This window comes from Lithobates pipiens, unplaced genomic scaffold (assembly GCF_037356315.1).
Source record: "Lithobates pipiens isolate NorthernLeopardFrog02 unplaced genomic scaffold, aLitPip1_a1.2 Scaffold_1, whole genome shotgun sequence".
NCBI classification, from domain to species: Eukaryota; Metazoa; Chordata; class Amphibia; order Anura; family Ranidae; genus Lithobates; species Lithobates pipiens.
Window position 1 is genome coordinate 127,968,222 of NW_027507685.1, and position 25,027 is coordinate 127,993,248.

Below are 25,027 nucleotides of genomic sequence, written 5' to 3' on the forward strand. Positions count from 1 at the left end.
AGCATGCATTAGGAAACTATAAAAACAGTATTGCCCAGTCTAATCAGTTAACATTTTTCACAGCCACATTGCAGGTTTGTGTAAAAATAAATGGTACCGAGCTGCAAAACACCTATTCAATATTGAAAACAATGTGCTCAAAAACATGAACTACACAGATTTCCAAACAATATATGCAATAAACCAACTCCTAAATCCAGTGCAAATAATAATCAGTGCTAAAACAATAAAAAGTAGTAGAAAATTAAATACAGTCGATTCCACCAATCTTCTTCAATAGAGGCCATCCAACATGAATAACAGGAAATAAAGGTGCAAATTTGTTCACTCCACCATGATGAACTCTTGGGGACAAACTTTCACCTTCCACATTGCACCCTAACATTATAAACAGCCAAAAAGTCAGGGTGCCTTTGAAAAGCCAGGTTGTGCTTTAATCCATTAAAAGGAAAAAATATTTAGCTAGAATTTTAGTTTAAGAAAAACTGCTGAAATCACCATACATAAACTCATTGGCTTGAGAGAACAGCTAATGTGAAATCCAGTACAGAAAATGTTGGGGTTTTAGCACTTCATGGTGACTGTTTTGCTTATTTAAGGTAACACATTTTAGGCTTGCATTGATTAATGAGATCCTATTTTGTCTGGTTCAGACTTGTTTAGCCATGACTAGTAGTCTGAAAGTTGCCTATGATTCCTGACAGATAGCACCACAGGGAGAACATAACACCTATGTTTGAAAAATGGTTGCAGTTGTCACCATTCTAAAATTATAATGGGTTGGGCTACACAGCCTTAAACATGCCACTTCAAAAACGTATTCAATTAACACAAAACACCCTTTTATGCAGACAGACTTTTCTGTTTTTACAGCCTCTATATGAAATTTAAGGTGCTAAACTCGGGCCTTAGATCTGTACAAGTTCAAAAAAACACTTTATGGTATATTCCAACATTAAGCAATATTGTTTTAGAAATTCACTCACTGAATTTAAGGTAATCAATTACAAGAATTTAAAGTTACATCTATGCCTTTAATGATCTTGTCCAGCAAGGAGCAATGTACAGTAAATCAAGCCTGACCAGTTCCTCGTCATACATAAGGGGGCACCTGTAGTGTTAAAACTTGAAAAACTTTAACTTGAATATTGCAATGACCCAAGAGATAGTGATTGAATCCTGATAACATTGTGGCCTTGTGTTGGATTTTCCCAAGCAGAGGTGATTTGTTGGACTTAAATAGAGCATGGAAAGAGACATAGAAGTGCCTGTGCATACCTCTGCCCAAGAAGACCTCAATATGCAAATACCTACAGCCACAACCCCTGTGATCTGCTATTCAAAAAGCTTAATACTCACCTTAGGTACCTGTTTTTAGATTTTTGTGTCACTTAAATACCTTTATGTAAAAAAATGTTTGCTTTAAGATACACATTGCTTATCGCAGCTCTGCTTTAATGGTGCTGCTAAAAGCAAAACTGATAACAGCACAAGGGAGAAAAAGGCAGGCAATAGGCCAGATATATTTGTCTAGCATACTAATTAATTTTTAAGCAGTAAAAAAAGAAATATGTAAATCAGATGATCTTACAGCAAAGAGCCTCAACACGTTGGCCACCATGATGGAGACTGAGCTTGCTGAAGCACCAATAACTCCCACAACCTTCTCTGGGCGGCTGAAAATTGCTGGCTCTCCATTGGAACAGCGAATATCTGAGGTGTCTTTCTGAATCAGGGCTTGAACAAAGGTAAGAGACTGTTCCAGAGCATAGGTGTCTCGAGAGCAAGTGTCTAGAATACGAGCTCCAAGCGTCAGGTTGGGAAGAAGCTCGGGATCCCCATTAATTTGGTCCAAGGCATATAACATAGCCTCCATTCGATGTACTCCAGCTTCTTTTTTCACTTCTCCACATGGAATACCAGCTGGGCCCTTGGCATGGACAGGAAACAAACCTCCTAAAGTGATGTCCCCATCTATCTTAATAGAGTGGGGTTGGGCATTCTGCTGAGACTCAACTCCCCTCTGCAGGAGGATGAAGAAGAAGAGGGTTCTGGGAGCTGGAGGAGGTCCCATGTCTTTGTAAGTTCCTCTCGAGGGAGGACTGATGGATTTGTAGACTCTGTCATTCAGGCTGTATCCAAAAATATATGTCTGGGAGATGTCTGCAGAAAGAGAACGTGGAGATAGGACAGTGATCAGCATTCCATTACAAGATAACGATTCATATATGAACACATTTCAGACGCAATGTGTGAAGATGGGTTTTAGGGGTCAGAATGACATACATAAGGAGCATTTTGACAGAGGACAAAGGGAAGCATGCATAAGACAGAGAAAGGGGCACAGAGAGAAAGTATTTATAAATACATTTACCCAAACCTCCACAGGATACAGAAAGAGGGAGCAGAGTAAAGCTTACAGTCAGCTCACAGTCCTGCCAGTGACAGTACGCCCTAGGCCATCTCTGCATCTATTCTTTAAATCCTATTTATATCTAAGAGAACAAGCACTGAACCCACACACACACTGCAAAGCTCTAGCATGAAGACCTCAGACTAATCTGTATTCTTCTAGCAAGACAAGACTAGACCCCCTCTGACAAATGCAATCATGATCTAAGGTTTAAATGCAGCCCCTATACATTCAACCAATGACATTCACCAAGTAACAAACATTATACACCCAATAGCAAAAACCCTAAATTAATCTAACCATTTCATATTACCATCCTCTACACATACAGCATAGAAATACCAAACTAACATAGCATCTTCTGGTGAACTCAAATACTAAACACGAGATTGAAATTTTCTAAAATAAACACACAAATATTTCTACTAATATGAGGTAATGTATAAATAGCATATAACACATTATATACAGTATTTTATAATATGCTATAGGATAGTTGTACCCAAATACAGTATTTAACAAAAGTGAGTACACCCCTCTTTGCTGTCCCCTCAACACAGTCATTAATGTCTAAGCCGTTGGCTACAAAAGTGAGTACACCACCAAGTGAAAATGGGTCCAAAGTGTCAATATTTTGTGGAAAAAGAAAAACCGCGCTTGACAAAAATTGATAATAACCAATACCTAAATCACTCCTTAGGCTGCAGCTCCAGGTGGGATACACACACAAACAATGTAAAAAGGAACTAAAGAGCTACGCCAATTAAATAACTAAAAACGGCAATAAATTTAATTATAACTGAAAAAAATGTGTGAATGGAATTGAATGATTAGTCTGTTCAGTCTTTACATATACATCCACATCAGTAGATCACCAATTCCCGAAGATGGCTTTTCTGTGACAAATCTCTTATTTGTGTGGGTTAAGAAAAAGGCAAAAAATTAAAAAATGTATATGAAAAATTAAAATTAAAAAATAAATTAAAACAAAGTCCATATCCAAATCTCGTTTAAATCACCACAGTGACTCCACACATGTAGATTAAGGTGAAAGAAATGGCCAACCACCGAGATGATATTGCTCTTACCAGATGCCAAGTAAAAGTAGCATGTAACTCTGTCCCCTCAGCAGCCTGAAGTATACACCAAAGGAGCCTCTATTGTACTGGAACCAGACCTCTTGCTGTAATGATTATATATGTACTCCGCAAGATGTTTCCCAACATTAGCTCAAAAAGAAGAAAGACTTCCCATAGTGTAAAATTGTATCGACATTTTAATAAAATAGAGAAAAATTTCACTTACAAACAAACTTGTAACAATCTCGTAAAAACAATTTTGGGGAGCCCGTCCTCCCCTCGTGTAGCATGGTGACATTACTGCATGCCTTCCCAGACGCGTTTCGTCATAGATGATGTTATCAATAGGGAACGCAAATCAAATCAATTGGGCCCAAAGTGTCAATATTTTGTGTGGCCACCATTATTTTTTAGCACTGCTCTAACCCTCTTAGTCATGGCGTTCACCGGAGCTTCACAGGTTGTCACTGGTGTCCTCTTCCACTTCTCCATGATGACATCACGGAGCTGGTGGATGTTAGAGACCTTGCACTCCTCCACCTTCCATTTGAGGATGCCCCACAGATGTGCAATAGGGTTTGGAGGCATGCTTGGCCAGTCCATCACCGTTATCCTCAGCATCTCTAGCAAGGCAGTGGTCATCTTGGAGGTGTGTTTGGGGTCGTTATGTTGAAATACTGCCCTGCAGCCCAGTCTCTGAGGGGAGGGGATTATGCTCTGCTTCAGTATGTCACAGTACATATTGGTATTAATTGTTTCCTCAATGAACTGTAGTTCCCCAGTGCTGGCAGCACTCATGCAGCCCCAGAAATTGACACTCCCACCATCATGCTTGGCTGTAGGTACTTGTCTTTTTACTACTCACCTGGTTGCAACCACACATGCTTGACATCATCTGAACCAAATATGTATATCTTGGTCTCATCAGACCACAGGACATGGTTCCAATAATCCATGTCCTTAGTCTGCTTGTCTGCAAACTTTGCAGGATTTCTTGTGCATTGTCTTTAGAGAGGCTTCCTTCTGGGACAACAGCTATGCAGACCAATTTGATGCAGTGTGCGGCGTATGGGCTGAGCACTCCAACCCTTCAAGCTCTACAGCAATGCTGGCAGCACTCATACATCTATTTCCCAAAGACAAAATCTGGATATGATGCTGAACATGTGCACTCAACTTCTTTGGTCGACCATGGCAAGGCCTGTTCTGAGTGGAACCTGTCCTGTTTAACTGCTGCATGGTCTTGGCCACCGTGCTGCAACTCAGTTTCAGGGTCTTGGCAATCTTCTTATAGCCTAGGCCATGTTTATGTAGAGCAACAATTCTTTTTCAGATATTCAGAGAGTTCTTTGCCAAGAGGGGCCATGTTGAACTTCCAGTGACCAGTATGAGAGAGTGAGAGTGATAACACCAAATTTAACACACCTGCTCCCCATTCACACCTGAGACCTTGTAACATTAATGAGTCACATGACACCAGGGAAGGAAAATGGCTAATTGTGCCCAATTTGGACATTCTCACTTAGGGGTGTACAATTTTGTTGCCAGCGGTTTAGACATTAATGGCTGTGTGTTGAGTTATTTTGAGGGGACAGCAAATTGACACTGTTATACAAGCTGCACACTCACTACTTTACATTGTAGCAAAGTGTAATCTCTTCAGTGTTGACAGATGAAAATATATAATAAAATATTTACAAAAATGTGAGGGGTCTACTCACTTTTATGAGATACTGTATACTAATGGAATAGCAGACATGTTTATGTAATTGTGATATATAACCACTTTATCAGTTTGCACATCCTTTTTCTGAAAATAAAATGGGACCCATTTCTATGTAAGCATTAAAAAACATCAGCACAACACTTTCAAGTAACATGTACACTCTGTTATTACCATGGAACAAGTTTACAATGCAGTGCCTATAGTTTGGCAGCTATTATAAATACTCCACGCTGGGGGATGTGACTGGATGTGTACCGCAGCAGACGCGTCAGAGAGGAGCCCTGGAGCATCCTAACTAAAATCCTTCTCCATCTGACTGTCTACACGTCCAGAGAAGCTACCCCATAGCTCATCCTATCCAACTTGCTGCTGAGCATCCCCCAGGGGGATCAGTGCGTGGAGCGGCTAGAGCGTGGGCCGTGACCTTCGGTGTTCCCGCGATCCTCCGCCATCTTACTCATTAGGCCAGATTCCCCTATACAAACAACGCTTTGGAGTGCGGGAGGCGAGGCCACGCTGCACTCCTAGCTCCCTCTTACTGCTCCTGCCTCCCTGTGGACCCGGCTGGATCGAAAGGGAGCAGCAGTGTGGGTGGAAGGTGCCTGGGTGAGTGTCTGCTGACATCCTAAGAGTGACTGGCTGCTGTGTGCGTGGAGTGACTCCCTGGGATCCTTGTTATAAATGGCTCACTGATTTATCACCCACAGTACTTCCCATTTCATAGTCACTCCCTGCAAGGAGACAGTAATAAATGGTGTAGTGTTGGGTGAACAGCCCCAGCTCAGATGAGTTGCTCTTCTTCCCTCCAAAGGAATGGGCCCTAAAAACAAAGGTGTAAACAAGACGGTGCTGAGCCACCCACCTATCCCAGTTAGGCAAATGGATGTTTGCTGCAGGCCCTACTATCTTGGCTAACTATTGAGCCTGGGACATCCCTGAATGCAGTTCCTCTTGTCCCCCCCCCCCACTCAAGATGGTACAGGTGCGATCCTGGCTGCCATTGAAAACAGTAAAACATCCATGCTCATGAGAATAGATCGTCTTACTGAAGAATGCAATCTCATAAGAAACGATCTGGATAAAATCAGGAGTCGGCTGACCAAATCAGAATCCAGAATATCAGCCACTGAGGACCTCACAGCAACTCACACCAATACAAAGCTGACTTTCAACACACAAAACAAATGCTTGTCACTAAATCAGGTGACGCAGAAAATAGGGTGAGGCACAACAATGTCCATGTCCTAGGTCTCCCAGAGGGTGAGGAGGGCGATCGGGCAGCTGAATTTGTGGAGGGGTTCTTTAAAAACTTGTGGAGCGTGCCCACTGGGCGCACTATCCCTGGAGCAAACCCATCCCTTTCTTGTTCCTTTTCTTAACTACAGAGATCCTGACAGGATTCTCTCACAGGCTCATAGTCACCCCCACACTTCCGTATTGCGGCTCCTCCGTCCTACTGTTTCCAGACTTTTCAGCTGGGCTGCAACATAAGCGGAAAACCTTTAACGAAGTCCGTAGGCGCCTATGTGAAAAGAACTGTAAGAAAATTTATAGAAACCGCCTGGCGCGCTGGCACACGGACGCTTGCTGGTGCATGTGCGCACGCTCGCGGGCCACTGCGGATGCCCGTGTGAGCTTATGCGCATGGTCCCACACGCGCACACACTCTGTGCCAATTGGCGCCAGATAGCCTATTTAAAGTGGTCCCAACCACTAGTCTGTGCTGATTGGTCTTCAGCTGTATCCTACTACCCTGAAACCTGTGCTGTTCCATTTGATTCCCGTTGCTGGCCTTGGCTCCTGTTGACCTTGCCTCTGGACTCTTCCTATCTGATCTCTAGTTCCTGATCCCGGCTCCCCATCTGACTTGTCTCTGTCTGATGCTCAAAGTACCTTTCTGTCTGCCTGCTGACGACCCCGGCTTCCTACCTGACCTGCTTCAGCCTGCCTGATGTGCCTATACCCTGCTGCCTGCCCGTTCATGAACCCGGCTTCCCTTATGACCTTGCTTCTGTGCCCTGCTCGCCTCAGCACTACTATCCGAGTGTCTGCCACCACGGTCCTGAAACTGGCTGCGACCTGCTCTGCAACTACAGTCCTGCAACCGGCTGCGACCTGTTCTGCAACTACAGTCCTGAGATCAGCTGCGACTTCCAGCTGCAAATCTTCAGGTCTTCATCTACAGGCACTCGTGTGCCTCTGGTCCTTCGGCTCCTTCTGCCTCACTCTCAGCGGGACCTGGACTGGAGATACAAGAGAGGCCGACCTCGTCATTTCAGTCTCCCTTCAGGTACGTGACAAGAACATTAAATACAGCATGATGTATCCTAGCCGACTTAGGGTCCCATATAATGGCTCAATTTGTTTCTTTGACTCCCCAACCGACTTGGATGACTGGTTGAATACCTTGGGATGAACAAGTTACACTAATTCAACATTATGAGTAGCTTTCAATAATTGCTCTGGGACTGGCCTTTAACGTTAAGATCCAATATTTTGAACTTTCTGTACCCAGCTCCTAGTCTCAAGTTAGCTGATCACCTTACACCCATCCTGTTCCTGGCTGACTCCTTGTTACCCTCATAATGACACCCCAACATTGTTGTTGTTGGGTTGGCCCCCTGGGGCTTCTACATTTGCCCTTTGGCTCGACTAGACAATCCTTTCTTCACTGAGTTACTGGAAATAAGCAGTCGTTATACTCCTATTTATGGTATACACCCTTTTTTGGTTCCTTTTTTACTGGAGCTACCTTGCTAGTTAAATATTAAGCTATACACTTAACCCTTCGGGTTCTGCCTTCCTGAAGAGGCCTCAGCGGCTACCGCCACTGCATTACGGGACTTCTTCAGGGAAGACTGATGTTTAGTTAGTTCCGGGTATCAAACTGACTGGCATAGTTGTTGGGGTTGCTGGTCGGTAGGTTTGCTATGTTTACTATGTTTAATATGTTCACTATGTTTATGTTTTTTGGTAACCAATTGCCTTGCTTAACGATTATCCTCATTTGCTTGCGTGTCCTCATCGAGGCTACTTCCCTAGGTGCTGTTATCCATGGGGGTGTGGTGACTCCCCTGGAGGGGGGGTCCCCTTTCATTCCTTCGGATTGGTTTTGGAGCCCCACCTATACATCTCAGTACCCTGTGCCCATGTACATACCTATTATGGCATCTCCATGAATTAAAATTTTTGTTTCTTGGAACATAAGGGGTCTCAATATAGTTAAAAGAGCCCTCATGTTTAAATTCCTCAAATCCCACAAACCACATATTCTCTTCTTACAGGAGACTCACCTCCTGGGGAATAAAATTATTTCCCTCAACAGAACGTGGGTGCAACAAGCATTTCACGCTACTTACTCTAGTTATTAGAGTTGAGTGGACACCTGGCTGTTCGGGTTTGACGGGTTAGGCCGAACTTCGGAAAAAAGTTTGGGACTGAACTTGGCCCAAACTTTACCCCGAACCCCATTGAAGTCAATGGGGACCCAAAATTTCGAGGACTAAAATGGCTCTAAAAAAGTAATGGAAAGGGCTAGAGAGCTACAAATGGCAACAAACTGTTGTTAAGAGCATGGCAAGTGCTCTGCAAACATATGTGGATAGGGAAATAACTTAAAATAAATAAAAATAAAAATATATATATATGCTGGAGGCCCCCTTCTCGGAAGAAGAGGTACAGGAAGTGATTAAGAGCCTCAGAAACTCAACGGCACGATGCCACACATATGGTGGGAATGCCCCAGAATACGCCCTTTCTGGAAAAAATTATTCAATTTAATGGATAAGCTAGTGGGAAAATAAAATACTTTTAAATTAAACAAAATTAAAAATGATAATCTTGACCTAGGAGGACAAGGTCCATATGGAGTAGGAGGTTGAGGTGGCGGTGGATGTGGCGGTGTAGGTGGAAGCAGCAGTGGAGGAGGTAGCCAACACTGGTTCAAAAATACAACAATGGCTGGGTAAGGCCGGTGATGTGTTGAATTCGGTCGGATAGCGTCCGCCCTGTACTGCACTTGCTCAATATGTAGGACAAGGGGATTTAGAGAATCTCGGAAGATGAACGGCGCTGCGCGGTGAGTCCAGGTTCAAGCCACACCATCCGAGGTTCAAGCCGAGTGAAGTAAGGCCATGCCCGAAGCGTGGCGAGCAAAGTGAGCCCGTGAGGGGCCCTGTTACTATGTGCTACCGTATGTCCACTTGGATGGTGGGGCTTGAACTTGCACTCACTGCGCAGGGCCGTTCATCTTCCGAGATTTTTGGAATCTCCCTGTCCTCAGGCCGGACACTATCCGATGGCCAGACAGTTTTTGTCAGAACACCGGTATACATGTCTATTCTGCACATGGTACGGACAAGTCCTGTGGGATCCATGCCTGGTTCACTTTAATGAATGTGAGCTTGTCCACATTGGCTCTGGACAGGCGGCTGAGCTTGTCTGTGATAACGCCCCCTGCCGTGCTAAATATACGTTCAGATAATACACTGGCTGCAGGGCAGGCCATCACCTCCAAGGCGTAAAGGGCAAGCTCAGGCCATGTGCCCAATTTGGAGACCCAGAAGTTGAAGGGGGCAGATCCGTCATTCAGTACGTGTAAGCGTGTGCACACATACTGCTCCACCATGTTGGCGAAATGCTGCCTCCTGCTAAGACGTTTCATCTCAGCTAGTGGTGCTGGTTCTTGTGGCATGCTGACAAAGCTTTTCCACATTTCGGCCATGATAACCCTGCCTTCTGAGGTACTGGCAGTGCCCCAGCTGCGTTGATGACCTCTTCCTCCTCCTCTGCCTTCGCCTTGTGCTTCCACCGTACCCCCACTGTCAGGTGGGAATGCCACCAGCAGCGCGTCTACCAGCTTGTACTCGCGCATCTTACGATCACGCTCCAGTGAGGGAATTAAGGACGGTACGTTGTCCTTGTAACGGGGATCCAGCAGGGTGGCCACCCAGTAATCAGCACCAGTTAGAATGTGGGCAACTCGGTGGTCGTTGCGGAGACACTGCAGCATGTAATCGCTCATGTGTGCCAGGCTGCCCAAAGGCAACGAAAAGCTGTCCTCTGTGGGTCTGTGTCCTCTGTATCCCCCCAGCCACGCACTAGTGATGGCCATGAGCTGGTCTGGGTGCCACCCTGCTGTGAACATGGTTCCTCCTCCTCCATCTCTTCCTCCTCGTCATCCTCCAGAACTGTGCCCTTGCTGCCGGAGAATTGTGTACCTGGCGTTTGTTGGTGCAGGAAACCACCCTCATAGCCACTTGTGAATGACTGCCCTGAAAGCCTTGGAAATGATCCCTCTTCCTCCTCCTGTGCCACATCCTTTTCCATCAAGCGTTTTTTTCAAGGAGGCATAGAACTGGGATAGTAATGCTGAGAACGGCGTCATCGGCACTGGCCATGTTGGTGGAGTACTCGAAACAGAGCAACAAGGCACACAGGTCTCGCATGGAGGCCCAGTTATTGGTGGTGAAGTGGTGCTGTTCCACAGAGCAACTCACGCATGCGTGCTGCAGCTGAAACTCCACTATTGCCTGCTGCTGCTCGCACAGTCTGGCCAGCATGTGCAAGGTGGAGTTCCACCTTGTGGGCACGTCACATATGAGGCGGTGAGCAGGAAGGCCAAAGTTATGCTGACGCGCTGACAGGCGAGCAGCAGCAGGGTGAGAACGCCAAAAGTGCGCACAGACGGCCCGCACTTTCTGCAGCAGCTCTGGCATATGGGGGTAATTTTTAAGGAACCTCTGGACCACCAAGTTCAGCACATGCGCCAGGCAAGGGATGTGTATCAAACCGGCTTGACCTAGAGCTGCTATGAGATTTCACCCATTATCGCACACCACCAGGCCGGGCTTGAGGCTCACTGCCACTAGGGATGAGCTTCGTGTTCGAGTCGAACATACGTTCGACTCGAACATCGGCTGTTCGCCCGATCGGCGAATTCCGAACATTATGGGCCGTTCGCGCCAAATTCTTGTGGCGATCACGGCCCACAATGCACTGCCTCATCGCAGTGCATTGCTGGCTCATGATTGGCCAAGCATGCACTGTGACCCCGCATGCTTGGCCAATCACAGCGCCAGCAGCGAGGAGAGCCAATCATAGCTCAGGCTGTGTAGTACACGCCCCACACTATATAAGGCCGCCAGCGCGGCGGCCTTGTGTAGTGTGTTGGCGTCTGAAGCAGTTAGTGGGTGTTCTGTGTACCTTCAACACAGTACACACCGATCGTTATCGGCCGATTTTCGATCTTGCTCTTCTGTAGTGGTTGTTGTCTGCTTGCCCTGACCGCAGTATACACCGCTATATTCACCTCACCTATATAGCTAGTGATCTATCTTTTATAATAGAGCTTGCAGTCAGTAGCTGTCTGCGTGCTCTGTACCCAGTACACACCGCTATATCCACCTACATAGCTCTTCTCTATTTGAGCCCACTTGCCATCTGCAGGAGTTATTGGAAGTTGTGTGTGCCTCCAGCACAGCACAGTATACATCTGTATATACCCCTTTATCTCTGGTGTTCTATAATAAAGGCATCTGCAGTAGTTAGTGGGTTTTTTGTGCCTCCAGCACAATATACACCTGTATCTACCCTTTATTGCTGTTCTCTAATAGAGCCATCTGCAGGGCTTAGTGGGTGTTGTGTGACTCAATTACAGTACACCCCTTTATCTCTGGTGTTCTATAATAAAGGCATCTGCAGGATTTAGTGGGTGTTGTGTGCCTCCAGCACAATATACACTACCCAACTGCTGTTTTACCCAACTCCCTTCAGGCCATTACCATGTCTGTAAGGCCAGCAAGGAGAGGCAGACAGGCGCGAGCCGATAAAAGAGGGCAAGCAGGCTCTGTGTCTAGAGACAACAGTGCTGGTCGTGGACGCGGTGCATTGTCATCAGCACGTGGCCATGGGACACACTTGTCCTTCTTTTCGGCAGCTGGACATGTTGAACCGCAACATGCCAACGACTTGGTAGAGTGGATGACCAAGCCCTCTTCATCCTCCTCATCCTCTCTCACCCAGTCTCAGGGTACTAGCAAAGCAGCTACCAACGCATCGTCTTCCCTCCTCTCAATGTCATCATCAGGGACTCCTTCCCTAGACCCACCACGTCCTCCTGAGGAGTCTCATGAACTCTTTGAGCACAGTGTTGGGTACATGCTCCAGGAGGATGCCCAGTGTTTTGTAGGCTCTGATGATGACACTCAGCTAGAGGAAGGCAGTAGCATGAGCGCAGAGAGAGGGGATGCTCAAGAAGGACAGCAATCTGGCAGTCATGTTCCACAAGCTGCAGCATACTGCCAGGTTTGCTACAGCGATGAAGAGGGAGGGGATGATGAGGGCACTGACTCCACGTGGGTGCCTGGTAGGAGAGAGGAGGAGGAGGAGGAGGCACATGTCCACGAGGCAGGATGCCCTCCGGGGGCCAGCTTAGGGGCAGCACACCGACTGAATCACACCGCAGAGCTCCGCCTGTGCAGGGCGCTGCCTCTGCGCGTTATTCTAAAAGTTCTTTGGTGTGGGCCTTTTTTGAGACGAGTGCATCAGATCGCACCGCTGCTATTTGCAACATATGTCTCAAGCGTATCTCGTGTGGCCAAAACATCAGCCGATGGGCACCACATGCTTGACCAGACATATGTTGACCTGCCATGCAGCTCGTTGGCAAGCGTACCTCACACCAAAGAACAAAGCGGACCTCTCCTTGCTCCTCATCAGCTGGCATCTCCAACCCCACTAGACCTTCAGTCCTCTCTGAAACCTGCTCTGAGAGGAATGAAGGTGTAGAATTAGGTGTGTCACAGCCAAGTGCTTCGGGGCACTCTGCTAGCAGTACACCCACGTCCGATTATAGCAGGCAAATGTCCCTGCCCCAGCTGCTGGACCGGCAAAAGAAGTTCACTCCCAGCCATCCACATGCCCAGCAGTTGAATGCTAGCTTGGCTAAATTGCTAGCACTTCAACTGCTGCCTTTTCAGTTGGTAGACTCGGCCTCCTTCCGTGAGTTTGTACAATGTGCGGTTCCTCAGTGGCAGGTCCCCAAATGCCACTTTTTCTCACGGAAGGTGATTCTGGCTCTCTACCGGCATGTGGAAGGCAATGTCCTTGCCTCGCTGGACAGGGCGGTCAGCGGTAAGGTGCATATTACCGCTGACTCATGGTCCAGCAGGCATGGACAGGGAAGTTACCTGTCTTTCACGGCCCATTGGGTCACTCTTCTGGCAGCTGGGAAGGATGCAGGACAAGGTGCAGTAGTGTTGGAGGTTGTTCCGCCACCACGCCTCCAAAATGCTACTATTGGTTGTGACACACCTCTCTCCTCCACCCCCTCCTCTTCTTCTTCCTCCATGGCCTCTTCCAGTGCTCTGTCCTCAGAACCAGCGGTGCTCCGTAGGCGTTCCAGGGGCTACGCAAGTACGCAGGCAAAACGATGCCATGCCGTGCTTGCGCTGGTTTGTTTGGGGGACAGGAGCCACACTGGGGCGGATGTTTTCTCAGCTCTGCAGGGGCAGGCTGAGAGGTGGTTGACGCCACGCCAGCTTAAGCCAGGAATGGTGGTTTGTGACAATGGCACCAACCTCCTCTCCGCCCTCCGACAGGGACAACTGACCCATGTGCCCTATGTAGCTCACGTCCTTAACCTGGTGGTGCAGCGGTTCTTGGGCAGGTACCCCGGCTTACAGGATGTCCTGAAGCAGGCCAGGAAAGTCTGTGTGCATTTCCGCCGATCATTTAATGCCTGTGCTCGGCTGGCTGAGCTCCAAAAGGAGTTGAACCTGCCCAAGAACCGCCTTATATGTGACATGCCCACCAGGTGGAACTCAACGTTGGCCATGCTGCAGCGGCTGCACACGCAGCAGAGGGCCATCAATGAGTACCTGTGCGACTACGGCACCAGGACAGGGTCAGGGGAGCTCGGTTTTTTCTCACCACGCCAGTGGGGCATGATCAGGGATGCATGCACTGTCCTGTCACCGTTTGAGGAGGCCACAAGGATGGTGAGCAGTGACAGTGCATGCATCAGTGACACTGTACCTCTTGTCCACCTCTTGGAGCATACGCTGCGTGGAATAATGGACAGGGCACTTGAGGCAGAACAGAGGCAGGAAGAGGAGGACTTCCTTGCCTCTCAAGGCCCCCTTTATCCAGACAGTGTTCCTGCTGTGCCACCCATCACACAGGAAGAGGATGAGGAGGAGGAAGAGGAGGAGGAGGATGATTGTGTCAGCATGGAGGTAGAGGCTGGCACTCAGCATCAGCAGCAGCAGTCTTGTAGGGATGATTTACAGTCCCAAGAAACATGTGGACTTGTACGTGGCTGGGAGCAGGTAGCTGCGGATCATGTTGCCCTTAGTGACCCAGAGGACTCCGGACCGAATGCCTCAGCTAACCTACGCTGCATGGCCTCCCTGATCCTGCAAAGACTGGCTGGCCACTCTCCTTGATCCACGGTACAAGGGTAAGGTTGCCGACCTTATCTTGCCATCACAGAGGGAGCAGAGGATGAGACATCTCCGGGAGGCCTTGCAGAAAGGTCTGTGCAACGCGTTCCCAGAGACTGGGAGGTTACAAACTCCTGGTCCTGGACAACGTGTTGCTGAGGCATCAGTCAGAAGGAGCGGTGGAGAAGGTGGCCGTCTGACTGATGCTTTCAGACAATTTTTTAGTCCGCAGCCCCAAGGTATGATCGGTTCCAGCAACCATCGCCAGCGTCTGATTTACATGGTGCAGGAATACTAGGGGCAAGGTCAGACTTGGACACCTTTCCCACCGAAAATCCTCTGGCTTACTGGGTCTTGAGGATGGATCACTGGCCAGAGCTTGCACAGTATGCAATTGAGCTACTGGCCTGTCCTGCATCCAGCGTTCTTTCGGAACGCACCTTCAGTGCTGCTGGTGGCTTTGTTACCGATCACAGGGTGCGCCTGTCCACCGAATCAGTTGATCGACTGACCTTCATCAAGATGAATCAGTCTTGGATCACCCACAGCTACCAAGCACCTGAAGCTGATGTAACCGAATAATTTTTTTTGAAATATCACATCCCTTCAAGACTGCCTATGCTGATGCTGAGTGACTGTCCTGTTATGTTGATTGTCTATCCTCTTCCTCCTCCGCTGATATGTTGGAAGAACATTTCTGATTCTGGGTGATGCCATCAGACCAATTTTTCTGCCCCTGTTTTACAGGGGCGTTTAATTACAATTTTTGATGCAATGCTTTGCAGCAGGGCTAATTCCTGCAATAAAAATAGAGTATATGGGAGAGGTTGCAGTGTGGTGGCACCAGCACCAGTGCCTAAGGCCCAATTTTTCTGCCCCTGTTTAACAGGGGCGTTTAAGTACAATTTTTGATGCAATGCTTTGCAGCAGGGCTAATTCCTGCAATAAAACTAGAGTATATGGGAGAGGTTGCAGTGTCGTGGCACCAGCACCAGTGCCTAAAGCCCAATTTTTCTGCCCCTGTTTAACAGGGGCGTTTAAGTACAATTTTTGATGCAATGCTTTGCAGCAGGGCTAATTCCTGCAATAAAACTAGAGTATATGGGAGAGGTTGCAGTGTCGTGGCACCAGCACCAGTGCCTAAGGCCCAATTTTTCTGCCCCTGTTTAACAGGGGCGTTTAAGTACAATTTTTGATGCAATGCTTTGCAGCAGGGCTAATTCCTGCAATAAAACTAGAGTATATGGGAGAGGTTGCAGTGTCGTGGCACCAGCACCAGTGCCTAAGGCCCAATTTTTCTGTCCCTGTTTAACAGGGGCGTTTAAGTACAATTTTTGATGCAATGCTTTGCAGCAGGGCTAATTCCTGCAATAAAACTAGAGTATATGGGAGAGGTTGCAGTGTCGTGGCACCAGCACCAGTGCCTAAGGCCCAATTTTTCTGCCCCTGTTTAACAGGGGCGTTTAAGTACAATTTTTGATGCAATGCTTTGCAGCAGGGCTCATTCCTGCAATAAAACTAGAGTATATGGGAGAGGTTGCAGTGTGGTGGCACCAGCACCAGTGCCTAAAGCCCAATTTTTCTGCCCCTGTTTAACAGGGGCGTTTAATTACAATTTTTGATGCAATGCTTTGCAGCAGGGCTAATTCCTGCAATAAAACTAGAGTATATGGGAGAGGTTGCAGTGTCGTGGCACCAGCACCAGTGCCTAAGGCCCAATTTTTCTGCCCCTGTTTAACAGGGACATGTAATTACAATTCTTGATATAATATTTCACAGGAGGGCCCGTTCCTGTGCCCACACAGAGTAACTGTGAGGACTTATAGTGTTGTGGCACCAGCACCACAACCACTAAACGTCAATTTTTCTACCACTGTTCAACAATGGCATGTAATTACAATTCTTGATATAATCGTTCACAGCAGGGCGCTCCAGCGCCCACCAAGAGTCACTTTGAGGGCTTACAATGTTGTGGCAAAACCAACACCTTGTTCCGCCATTTCTGCAGAGCATATAGGGCAGGCCCCTACTTTCAAACATCCAACTTACAAACATCTCCTACTTGCAAACGGAAGGAGACAACAGCAAGTGAGATGAAAAAAGATGGACGACAAAACAAATTATACAGGGGTGATAACCCCTCTCTATGTTTTCCAAAAAGCTTAAAAATAGTTTTTTTGACTGGAGCTACACTTTAAAAATGTACCAGTTGAAAATTACAAACAGATTCAACTTAACACAACAAACCTACACAGTCCCTGTCTTGTTTGCACCGCCTGTATACTGCTGTTCTGAGTATATAGGGCCTGGGGGCCACACGCATTTCCTTTTTTTAATATGGGTACGGGGTTCCCCTTAATATGCGTACAAGACCCAAAGGGGCTGGTAATGGGCAGGGAGGGCTACCCATGCCATTTTTCTCAATGATTTTCAACCATATTGCAGGAACCAGATATAACATTAAAACCGCAAGCAGTTTTAAATTATGTTATTTCCGTTTAATGTCATTTTGTGCAGGGACTGTTCTAAACACGGGAAACACGTGGCACTTCACAGGCATACTACAGACACCCCCCAGGCACCATATTTAAAGGAATATTTCACTTTTTTTTCACTTTAATCATCATTAAAATCAGTGCTCCCGCCAAAACGGCCATTTTTAAAAACATTTTAGGCATTGACCCATGTCCCCTGGGGCAGGAGCCAGGTCCCCAAACCCTTTTTAGGACAGTATCTTGCATATTAGCCGTTAAAATTAGCACTTTTAATTTCGAACGTTCGAGTCCCATAGACTTCAATGGGGTTCTAAAGTTCGTACGAATTTGGGGTCCGTTCGAAAGTTCTGGTGCGAACCGAACCGGGGGGTATTCGGCTCATCCCTAACTGCCACCAACCACTCATAGGTCTGTTGTTCCATGTCCCTCCACAACTCCTGCGCAGTGTGGGGTTTTTCCCCCAAACAGGAAAGTTTTAAAACTGCCTGCTGTCGTTTACCCCTGGCTGTGCTGAAGTTGGTGGTAAAGGTGTTACGCTGACTGGATGAGGAGGCGGTAGAGGATGAGGAAGCAGAGTAGGAGGAGTTAGCAACAGGAAGCAAACTGAAGCTCCCTGCAATCCTCGGTGGTAGAAGGACATGCGCCAAACTGCTATCCACCTCAGGCCCAGCCGCCACTGCATTTACCCAGTGTGCTGTTAGGGAGATATAACGTCCCTGACCGTGCATACTGGTCCACGCATCCATAGTTAGGTGGACCTTGCCACAGATGGCATTGCGCAGTGATTTTGTCCCCCACTTGGTTGTGCAGGGAAGGGATGGCTCACCTGGAAAAGTAGTGACGGCTGGGCATGACGTACTGTGGGACAGCCAATGCCATCAGGCTTTTAAAACTCTGCATCTCCAACAGACGGAATGACAGCATTTCAAAGGCAAGGAATTTTGAAATGCTGGCATTCAGGGCCAGGGATCGCGGGTGGCTAGGGGGGGGGGGGGGGGGGTAATTCCTCTTCCGCTCCACTGTTTGGGAGATAGAGAGCTGAACGCTTCCATGGGACATTGTGGAGATGGTTGGTGACCCAGGTGGTAGTGTTACTGGCAGACCCTCTGTTTGCGGGTTGGCAGGTGCCACTGTCACTACAGAGGTGGATGAAGAGGCCGAGACTGCAGCAGAAGAGGAAGCAGCAGGAGCCAGAGACCTTTCTTGGTTTTTGAGGTGTCTACTCCACTACAGCTCATGCTTTGCACTTAGATGCCTGGTCATGCAGGTTGTGCTCAGGTTGAGAACATTTATGCCTCACTTCAGGCTCTGATTGCACAGCGTGCAAACCACTCGTGTCTTGTCATCAGCACATTGTCTGAAGAACTGCCACGCTAGGGAACTCCTTGGACCTGGCTTTGGTGTGCTCGGTCCCTTGCTGTGTTGGGCAGTAGCAGGCGTACTGTCTAGGGCACTGACGCTCCGCTTTTGCACCCTGCTTCCTCTTCTTCCGTGCTGGTGGCTCTGTGCGACCACCGCCTCTTCCTCCAAACTACACTGGTCACCTGCATGACGTTGATTCCATGTGGGGTCCAGGACCTCATCCTCCTCCATATCATCTTCCACCCAGTCTTCACCCCTGCTCTCCTTGTCGGTCTGCACAATTGCGAAAGCAGCAGCAGTTGGCACCTGTGTTTTGTCATCATCCGAGACGCGCTGTGATGGTCCTCCCATGTACTCATCATGAAACAGAAGTGGTTGGGTATCGGTGCATACAATATCTTCCACTTCTGTGGCAGGGCTAGGTGGTTGGCCCTGGGAAACCCTGCTAACAAAGTCATCAAAAAGCAGAAGAGACTGCTGCATGATTTGGGGCTCAGACTGCTTGGCAGATTTACAAGGGGGTGATGTGAAAGACTGATGGACATCGGCTGCAGGTGTCAACTCTGATCTTTCATCAGGAGACTGGGTGGGAGACAATGTCAAGGAACTGGAGGCACTGTCAGCAACCCAATCTACTATCGCCTGTACTTGTCCTGGCCTAAACATTCGTACAGCCGCATTAGGCCCGACCAAATACTGCTGCAGGCTCTGTCTCCTACTCACACCTGAGGAAGGTGTTTCACTTGTGCGTGTAGCTAACACAGATCGACCACTTCCTCTCTCTGCAATAGGAGCTCCACCAGCAGCACCACGACCGGAGCCACATCCCTTCTTTGACGTTCTCCTCATATTTTCCAAATTTAGGATCTTGCCCTAAATGGGTGTTTTTGCAATAGCAGAATACACCCAGAGCATGTAAATAGTGTATCTTAGAGCTACAGAAATGGTGAAAATGCTATTCAAAAAAAATGTTTTTGCCCTAAAAAATGTTTTTAAATAGCACAATAGAAGAAAAATATACATATGCAGAAAACACTGCAAAATATATTTAATTTTTTTGCCCTAAATGGGTGTTTTTGGAAGAGCAGAATACACCCACAGTATGTAAACGGTGTATCTTAGAGCTACATGAAATGGTGAAAATGCTATACAAAAAAAATGTTTTTGCCCTAAAAAATTTTTTTTGAATAGCACAATAGAAGAAAAATTATATAAATTGTGTAACACACACCTCCACATATGCAGAAAACACTGCAAAGTTTTTTAGTTTTTTTGCACTAAATGGGTGTTTTTGCAATAGCAGAATACACCCAGAGCATGTAAATAGTGTATCTTAGAGCTACAGAAATGGCGAAAATGCTATTCAAAAGAAATGTTTTTGCCCTATATTTTTTTTTTGAATAGCACAATAGAAGAAAAATATATAAATTGTGTAACACACACCTCCACATATGCAGAAAACACTGCAAAATATTTTTTATTTTTTTGCCCTAAATGGGTGTTTTTGGAAGAGCAGAATACACCCACAGTATGTACAGGGTGTATGTCACAGTAACATATGCAGTGCTGGTGCACTGAGCTTGCACATAAAAGTTATATTTTCTCTGCCACTGGGCTCCTGGCAGTGCAAAAAGACTGTGCACTGCAACCCAACCAGGTAAATCTATGTAGATCGCTGAGTTATTAGAATAGATTTCTGAATCTGGACTCCTACATATTTCTCTCTCCTTCAAAGCAGCAACAGGAACCTTTACCTACACTGTCTATCTTTTCTCTCAGGGCAGGGCTCCTGGCAGTGCAAAAAGACTGTGCACTGCAACCCACACAACTAAATCAATGTAGATCGCTGACTAATTAGAATAGATTTCAGAATCAGGACTCCTATTATGTAATTCTCTCCCTAGCAGCAGCAGCCAGGAACCTTTCCCTACACTTTCTAAAGCAGAGTGATGTGCTGTGCTGTGTGCCTCTAGCTTAAATAGAGGCTGGGTCACATGCTGCACTGGCCAATCACAGCCATGCCATTAGTAGGCATGGCTGTGATGGCTTCTAAGAGCACACCAGTTAAACGAATGTTGATTGGCTGCTGCAGGGCTTTTTAAAATGCGCCAATACGTTGCCGAACACCGGACCCAAACATACAGTCAATTGTTCGGGTTCGGGACTCAAAAAGCCAAAAGTTCGGTACGAACCAGAACTTTACAGTTCGGGTTCGCTCAACCCTACTAGTTATGACGGGGGGGGGGGGGGGTCGCAATTCTTCTACATAAATCTCTTGCTTATAAGATGATACACATTTGTTTGGATCCGGGAGGCATATATATAATTTTAGTTCTGGAAATTGGTACTGTGAAATATGCATTTGTCAATGTTTATATCCCCCTGCCCTTTTCTCCTGGCATACTGTACACCATCCAGGAGAAATTGGCACCATTACCGCTCTCTAGAGTTATTTGGGCTGGGGACTTTAATGCTGTCTTGCAGGCTGACTTGGATTCCTCCAATCCCCAGAGGGCGTCCAATATGGACCTTGAGTCCTGGGCTCACACCTTTCACTTAACAGAGATCTGGAGATATAAATTCCATTTAGACCGTTTTTACTCTCATTACTCTGCCTCACACAAATCTGGCTCCCGCATTAATTTGGTGTTTGGCTCTAGACTTATGCTAGCTGCCATCCGGGCTGCTTCCTATCTGCCGGCTGGCATTTCGGATCATTCCCGATGGAAATTACTGTGCAAGTGGGAGTGGGCAGATCTCCAGGCGTCTGGCGCCTGGAATCTAAATGGGTTCATAACCAGAGGTGCAGGAGCTGCTGCAGGACTCGGGTCCTCACTACTGGGAGGTGAATAAATCCACTACATCCTCTCAGTTAGTGTGGGATGCCTTTAAAGCTTTTACCCGTGGTCAATTTATCTCAGCCATTAAAACTGCAATAATCGAGTATAACTCACAGTTATCCTTGTTGGAGCAGGTCGAGTCAGAGGTAGCTTCTGAATTCGTGTCCTCCCCTATTGGGGACAACTACTCTACTCTTGCACAGGCTCATAAGGACCTAGAACTTCATCTCACCTCCTTCAGTCCGGCAGTGCCACAGTGGGGTATAATCGTTAATAGGTGATATCCCCAGTTTATCTGTAGCAATATCCCAAATTCGTCTGTAATGGTATAGGGTAGTGTGTCTCCTGGCTGATTGGGTTCCTCGTGAACCCACTGCTATTGCACTAATAGGGTCTGTATTGTATTGTGTCCCTCGCGGGCAAAGTAGGGAGGTGAATCTCTCTTTGTCAGTTTTATCAATGTGAAAAAGCTGAGACAGTTGAGATGCCATATAGTACAAGTTAATATGGCTGTTCCTCCCAGGTCTGTGGGGTTGAGGAGTGTGCGCCACGCCAACTTATGTCTGTTGCTGCCCCAAATAAAGGGTTTAAGAAGGGTTTCGAAGCATTTAAAGTGTTTGAGGTAGATTATATACTGGAGAGTGCCATAAGATATATAGTATTTTGGGGAGTAGAACCATTTTTATTAAGTTGATACGACCCCATATGCCTAATGGTAGTCTGTACCATATTTGTATTTTGGATTTAATTAATGCATACAGCGGTTCAATGTTGAGAGCGATCTAATCTGACGGAGTTCTGGAAATATGAACCCCAAGGTATTTCATGGTGCTTACTCTGAGGAGGGGGAGTTGTGTCTGTGCCCTGGAGGGTGGGAAGAGATCAATTGGAAGGATTTGGGACTTATCCCAATTGATCCTAAGGCCGGAGAATGATCCGAAAAGTTTGATCGTATCTAGTGCAAGTTTAAGGTAAGGGTCAGAATCCGCCAGGTATAGCAAAGTATCATCAGCGTACATGCTGATTTTCTCATCTAATGTGTCCTTAGTTAAACCTCGGATCTCAGAATTATTACGAATGGAAATGGTCAACGGTTCTGCAGCAAGCGCATAAAATATAGAGGGGAGAGTGGACAGCCCTTGCACATGCCTCTAGAGAGGCCAAACGACTCAGACGGACATCCATTGGCCACCACTCTTGCTAAGGGATCCTGATAAAGGAGTCAAATCCACCTAATGAACTTAGCTCCAAAACCATATCCCTCGAGACACCTCCACAAATACTTCCATTCCAATGAATCGAACGCTTTGGCAGTGTCAAGGGTCACCACCACGCATTCACCTACATTGTCGTGTATGGCTTGAAGGTTAATAAAAAGCTTCCTAAGGTTGAATGAGGTATTACACCCAGGCATAAAGCCGCCTGGTCTTTATGTATCAGGGGTAGAATAACTTGGTTGAGACGGCTGGCCAGAGCTTTTGCTAGGATTTTAATATCAACCTGGAGCAGTGATATGGGTCTATATGATTCAGGGTATTTTCCTGGCTTAGGGATTAATATAATAATTGCTTCTCTCGTTGAGGGGGGTAGTACAAGATGTTCCCAAAGATATTTATACAGAGCCAGTAGTTTAGGGGTAAGTAATTCGCTGTATTGTGCGTATAATTCGATGGGCAGGCCATCTGACCCTGGGGCTTTTGATCTGGCAAATCCTGCTATAGCCTTGGATATTTCATCGTTGTAAGAGGCGCTTCTAACATGGACACCTGCTCCTCCCCTAATTTCGGAAATGGGATATCCATAAGAAAGTCCTGCATCTTTATCTTGTCTGCGGGGGCTCTAGATGTGTATAGTTATGTGAAGAATATTTGGAATTGAGCACACTGGGAGGGACCACAATGTGTGCTCCTCTCTGGTCGTGCAGGAATATAACCACAGGGTCGGTCTTCACTATGGACCATGTATGCTAGTAATTTGCCTGCCTTTTCTCCATGTTCAAATAACTTCTGCTTGGAGAAGAAAAGTTTGCATCTGGCTTTCTCATATTGTAATTGATTAACCACCCTGGTACACAACTTTAGGAGGTCAGCCTGAGCGGGAGAAGGGTCCATCGTATAGTAATGGTAATGTTCTGCGCTAGCTTGTTCAGCAACGGCTTTCTCAAAAGCAGCTGCTGAATCATCCTTTATCTTATTAATTGCCGATTTAAGAGATTTAAGAGATGACCGTGCACATAATTTAAATGTTTCCCATACTATCAAAGGAGATGCAGAGGGGTCATTGTCTGCAAAGTATTGTTTAAACTCTTCTAGAAGGGTATTATCTTCTGGGAGCAAGGAGAGCCAGAAGGGATTGAGGCGCCAGGAATTTGGTGGTTTGTGAATGTTAACCCTAATGGTAACCCAATAAGGACAGTGATCTGAGAGGAGTCTCAGGCCAAATGTTGCAGTCTGTAGTCATGGTACCAGTGATTGGGAAAGAAGGATGAGGTCCATACAAGACATAGTATTGTGTGTGGAAGAAAAGCAGGAGTACTGCCTGATTACAGGGTTAAGATGCCTCAAGGTGTCTACTAGATTGAAACTGGTAAGTAATCATTAGACAGAACAATGTTGTTGAAAATGATGGACTTTGTAGGCATAACACACAAGTTTTTTTTAAAGGTTTTTAACAAAATTTATTTACAAAGTAAAAATACTAAATGCAAAAAACATACAGAGATTTCCATAAAACACTAATTGCCTCAGAGCATAAAGATTACACTGTCAATATAGTCTACCTAAATCATGTATTGATCGGAAACTCAAATAATTCCACTTAGATATAGCAGATAATAATTTGACATAAGAAAAAAACAATAATATAGTGTAATATTTGGGGGTTATTTTAGCTTAAAGGTAGAGCTTACCAGTGAGCTGGATCCACACCAGATGTCGTTTAAGGGCTCGTAGGCCCACTTTTATTAAAGAAAGAAAAGTCAGATAACAAAATAGTTGCCCACACAGGGGTTTCAGCTTTCCACAGCAGTAATGTATGTAGAACCAAAAATACCAAGCCACCTGGCTCTCTTTAGCAGCACTGCTGCTCAGACTTCTGCTGCAGCCCTCTTGGCTCTTTAACAGAGTTCCTGTACACCCAGTACCTCAGCACTCTTTAACAGCTTCTCTTTCAGCCCACAAGCTTGGACCCTCTGTCTGCTCTGACAGACCGACCTGTGCAGACATGCACACTTCTTCTCCCTTACACGCCTGGACTCCTCGAGAGGGTGGAGCCCAGAACCATGGTGTTGGCTTTGTTTTAAGCCCAAGACCCACCTGTGCAATCATCCAGTCAGACTGCTGGCTGTTCCCAAAACCCGGTCCCAGGATTGGAGATTCCGAACTACCACATATCCCCCCCCTTTGTTTCGACCCAGAGGGCGGAACACCCAAGTTACTTTTGGCACCTCTGTGCCAGATACCATTTACAGAAGTACCCTCCTGTCCAACCTCGCTTCTCCTAACGGGGAACTCCACCCAATGCCTCCTTTGGGGTCTCCCTCTAAGCCTTACTGTCACTCTGCTATGAGCTTTGATGCGACCTTCCCAACTTTTCTTCTGAGTGAATTTCCATAAGCACTTCCTCTCCTGAAATCTAAATGGGTTCCCGTTGGTCTTTCTACCAACCCTT

The 25,027-nt window shown here is 46.6% G+C and overlaps 1 protein-coding gene across 2 annotated transcripts in view; it reads right to left on the reverse strand.

Annotated features, from left to right (window-relative positions):
- The window catches only part of LOC143974755 (metabotropic glutamate receptor 6-like), a 195,750-nt gene that overhangs the window by 141,290 nt on the left and 29,433 nt on the right, over positions 1-25,027 (reverse strand). For both annotated transcript variants that reach the window (XM_077476477.1, XM_077476469.1), the window contains exon 2: positions 1,592-2,163. In XM_077476477.1, the coding sequence (XP_077332603.1) occupies positions 1,592-2,074 (483 nt within the window). In that variant the 5' untranslated portion in view covers positions 2,075-2,163. The remainder of the gene's footprint in view (positions 1-1,591; positions 2,164-25,027) is intronic.